This window comes from Sinohyriopsis cumingii, chromosome 1, assembly GCF_028554795.1.
Source record: "Sinohyriopsis cumingii isolate HCF-2022 chromosome 1, ASM2855479v2, whole genome shotgun sequence".
NCBI lineage: Eukaryota > Metazoa > Mollusca > Bivalvia > Unionida > Unionidae > Sinohyriopsis > Sinohyriopsis cumingii.
The window spans coordinates 66,198,740-66,203,606 of NC_142961.1; the positions used below are offsets into that span (position 1 = coordinate 66,198,740).

The window sequence follows — 4,867 nt, forward strand, 5'->3', positions numbered from 1 at the left end:
ATAATGCTGATGTACCAACAGTCTTTTCTTGAAACACAGTAATATAATTCCAGGGTTAAATTCACTATAAATCCCAGTGAATGTCTCTCTCGAAGAATATTATTTTTTAAGAGCACTTGAATAGATTAACTTAAGGAAATAAATTCCAGCCCAGATCTTAAGCACGAATGAAATATTTACTTTCCAGTAAAAAGATTATATAGTCTTCTACTTTACCTCAAGTCACAAATAACATTTTCTATATTTAAAAAAAAACCGAACTATTAGGGTAGAGGGGGGCAAAACGCCTCCATGGGGTAAAACGCCCCAGCCATCCTGATGCCCCTGCGCTAAAAAATGGACTGGTCTTTACACAGCAAGCTTGCCCAGTTTACAAAGACCTTGTGAATGGCTGCCATTGTTGGATGCAGCCGCAGGCATGGTTTTTATGCAAGAATATATTTTTTTGGCATCTTCCTGTAAAAGTGCTCAATCCATTTGTTTGCAGTATTTATGAATGAAACTACCTAAAGAAAACAGGGTACGTTTGTTTTTAAACAACATAGGATAGAGATGCATTATGTACAATATTTCATGATTCGAAGCAGTTGTTAATTCCGCCTATTGTTAAATTGTCAATGCTGTACGATAGGGCAAAACGCCCATACAGGGGGCGTGTTGCCCCATAACTGTTTAAATGCTGGAAACTTTTTAACTAATCGTTTATGTGCCTAAAATTATTCTATACTTTTTTGTAGATGGTACGAACTTACAGAAGGAAAACTGATTGAGGAAATTATGGGGCACCAGCTCTAAAAGCGGCTCTTGAAGCAATTCATTCTAGAACTTAACTGAAAGCTGCTGCCAGGAATTATGGAATTTCAGCTAAAACTTTGCGTAGACATAAAGATTTGAAGGTTTCGCAACCTGGTGTGTCAAAACTGGGAAGTAAGCCTGATTATGAGTTACTTCCATTTGAGCACATCCAGTCCATGGAAAAAGCATTATTTGGACTTACCACTATTGACGTACGGCGTTTGGCATACGAATTAGCAGTTCATCCATCAATTTCAAGGCAATGCAGCAGGTATTGATTGGCTGAAAAGCTTTATGAAAAGGCATCCAAATATAACCATTAGAGCTCCAGAGGCAACCAGGGTCAACGGAGCCGTGGGCTTTAACCGGCCACAGGTAGTCAATTGTTACCAAGTATATAAGGAATCTCCTGAAGCAACACTTTTTGATGGTCTCAGAATATGGAACATGGATGAAACGGGCATTAGTACTGTCCACAAGCCAGTAAACATCATTGCATCAAAGGGTGTTAGATAAATTGGTAAACTTACAAGCGGTGAACATGGTCAAACTATTACTGTAATATGTGCCATGAATGTGACCGGTACCTTTGCACCGCCAGCATTTATCTACCCACGTAAACAAATGGTTCCATCACTGATGAATGGCGCACCAGCCGGAGCACTGCGCTTGTGTAGCCCAAGTGGGTGGACAGACAGTTATATTTTCTTGCAATGGCTGGAACATTTCACTTGTTTTGTGAACTGCACGAAGGACTCTCCACACAGTCTTCTTCTTGATGGGCCATAAAACGTTGGAAGCTGTTCTCTATGCACACGAGAAAGAGACTGTGTTGATGACCTTTCCTTCCCATTGCACACATCGGCTCCAGCCTATTGATGTCACATTTTGTAAGGCACGAAAAAGTGCTTTCAATTTGGAGTCTGGAAATTGGATGACAAACAATCCAGGAAGACAAATAAGTCCATTTGAATTTGCTAAAAACATTGCTGCAGCATATAACCGATCTGCCAGTTTACAGAAAGCTGTCACTGGTTTTGAAGCCTGTGGACTTTGGCCTTTTAATTCAGATAAGTCCACAGATGACAATTGCCTCCTTCTAATGTAACTGATGAACCTCAGCCAGTATCATATAGGCCTAATGCGTGTCAACAAGCACTACATATGTCATCACAGCTGATTGAATCAAATAAGACAGCTGATCACCTGTCGGTTACTGGCTGCATAGTCACGTCGGAGGGGTTGGATGATGCAGAAACAAGACAAGACAGCTGACAAACAGTCAGTTGGTATTCCTATAGTGATTGCAGGTGGGGCAGGCGATACAGAAACATCGAATGAGGGAAATAAGTCAGTTGATGATCGATCACTTAGTAACGTTATGATCACTTCTGACAATGCAGAAACATTGACTGAACCAAGCAAAACGGCTGAATTTCCGCTAACTGGTAGTTCTACAGCCACTGTGGATGGGTCGGGTAATCCAGAGAAAGACAAAGCAATTTATACTCAGTCACCTGATAATAAACAGATACATCACTCTGTCATCACCGTCGAGGAAACAGGCAATCGAAAAATGTTTGACGAAGCTAGTCTTGCTGGAAGAACGGAAAGTGCTACTTTGGGGGTATCTCATAACGAATGCAAAAATGCAGACGATTCAGCATTTATGAACATATTGCCTAAACTTTTGCCAAAGTCTAGAATATCCAGTCAGCGCACAAGAAAGCGGAAGGCAGAATCAGCCATGAACTTAACATCATCACTGTATGAAAAGATATTTATTGAAAAGCAAAGAAAGACGATAACAAATGCAAAAGGCAAATGTGATAGGAATGTACAGGCAAGTGGGAGCAAACGGAATGAAACCAAAGTTTCAAAACAGAAAAAAATGCAGCAGAAGAAAAAGAAGCAGAAATGTAGAGAGGACAAAACGATAAGTAGAAAACTATCTAAGTATATGAGGACAACTTGCGTAGAGGATCATGAAAAGGGAAAAAAGGCTTCGGGTCCAAAGTCAGTAGCTAAACATGATCTTGCCTTGTCAGCAGACACAATACATAATAAACACAACATTTATGGAAACTGTCAATTTGAATATGGAGGAAGCGATGATCCCTTAATATATTAAGAAGATTCCTGGTCGCATTGCAAGGAATGTTCCAGGCGGTGCCACGAATCCTGTGGCACCACCCTCAATATGCAGTTTTGCTGTGCTAAGTGTGTGTAATAAAGAGTTTACCAGGAACATTCACGACGTTTGGGCTTTGTCTTTTTCTTCATTAACGGTGGAATTTAGGGACTATTTAGACTTGAGCATTGTTGTAGCTGCTTGCTTATCCGCCATGGTGTGCTAATTTTAATGATGCAACAGTATGTAGTTTTAGCATCTTTGCCATATATAAAATGTCCATATAGGAATAATACTTGATTTTACAGTTCAATAGTAACCTAGACCCATATTTAATTTTATTAATAATGATCCTGATAACAAAGCCATACACACAGAAAATTTTCTAGCTATGTATTAGTTGTTTACAGAATAAAATTTTAAAAAATTAAAAAATCAACAATTGAGGTCAAGTAGAAAATAAACGATTTTGGAAAAGGCAGCATACAATGTTACGATACTTTAGCATATAGTGGAATAAAAAAAATTAAAACCTATTTAACAATGTAAATTAAATATACATAACACCTTGTTCAAGGTAATTTGTTCCAATTCGCATCGGCGCTAAATAACGTATGTGCGTTGCTGTGCTTTAAAACATTAAGCCAAAAATCTGCATACAAGACACTCTAAATAAAGATGAATGCATGGTATCAACCCGGATGTCGGCCAGGTTTAATGCACATATCAAACTAGATGACAAATACGCATATACACTCTCTTATGGATCTTTATTGATAATACGCACGACCACACACACACACACACACACACACACACACACACATCATTAGAAACATAATGCGAACTTATGCTTTAAAATGGTCCTTTATAAATGACAGATAAACAAACTGTATACGTTTTAGTGAGCAATCACTAGAGGTTCTATTCTTGCCAGTAAATCCGTCCTACTAATATATGTGTTTGGTTGTTAATTGGTGGTATACGGCACATCACCACACGTTTTCTTCCAAAGTCAATAATATTCAATCACACTCAAGCATTAAATTAGTGACATTTTTTGCATTGTTTGAATCGCTTAAAGTACATCATTTTCACTTAAGATCATAAATTAATAGTTATCAAGAGATTATTATTTGTATTATCATTACTCATTTATTTATTTATTTGCAATAGTTGTTGTACATCCAGTTACATAAGTCACAACCTTCAAGATTTACGTTTCTAGATCTTTAGTAATAGCTCCACTTACCCCACCACCACCCCAAATCTTGGTGGCCTAAAATAAAAGAAGGGGTAAGGAGATAATTACTGTCATCAACAATTTTAAATCGCTGTCACGTTTTCTAGTTTCTGGTATTTTAAGTAGTTTATCTTTACATGCTTTGTTAAACATAACATGGTGTTAAAATATATTCCTTGAAACAATTGTACTTTTATAATAATTGATATCTATCATAATCACGTTTATATTAAGAACGAAATTAAAATAATGGGGAAATTATTTTATCAATTTAAAATCTTGCTGGTAATTTTAAATATTTTCATAGTTAACAAAATATCTTGCAGTCCAAAAATGGTGGCCATATCTTTTCCTATTTCACGTATAAAGCAACTCATGCCGATGCCCTACAAGTGAGAACCGTTTTAATTTGTTTTGATGGCTGATAAGGTACTCCATTTCTAGACCAGCAAGTTGTTCTCCACCTTTTTTTTTTGTTTGACTGGCCAGTCAAACAAACAAAAAAAAAGGTGGAGAACAACTTGCTGGTCTACTCCATTTCCTGGCAGTCAGTCAATCAAGAACGTCTAATTGATATCCTGACTGAATTTACCAGATGTAGTAGCAGTGTAAACATTGGTAGTTCACGCTTCACCAATGACCTTTAGCAGCTGCTGCTTGAACGTCTCCCTCCCATCCTTATCTAGAAGGACAATTGA

General features: G+C 37.6%; 1 protein-coding gene across 1 annotated transcript; it reads left to right on the forward strand.

Annotated features, from left to right (window-relative positions):
- Window positions 1-421: 421 nt before the first annotated feature.
- On the forward strand, window positions 422-3,052 carry LOC149807035 (uncharacterized). Its single transcript, XM_089933386.1, has 2 exons — window positions 422-520; window positions 738-3,052. Exon 2 carries the CDS (start codon window positions 2,042-2,044, stop codon window positions 2,924-2,926), a length of 885 nt encoding a protein of 294 aa, XP_089789512.1. The 5' UTR covers window positions 422-520; window positions 738-2,041; the 3' UTR covers window positions 2,927-3,052.
- Window positions 3,053-4,867: the final 1,815 nt, after the last annotated feature.

Coding starts and splice junctions, on each gene's coding strand:
- LOC149807035 (XM_089933386.1), top strand. CDS start 2,042: ATGATGCAGAAACAAGACAAGACAGCTGACAAACAGTCAGTTGGTATT.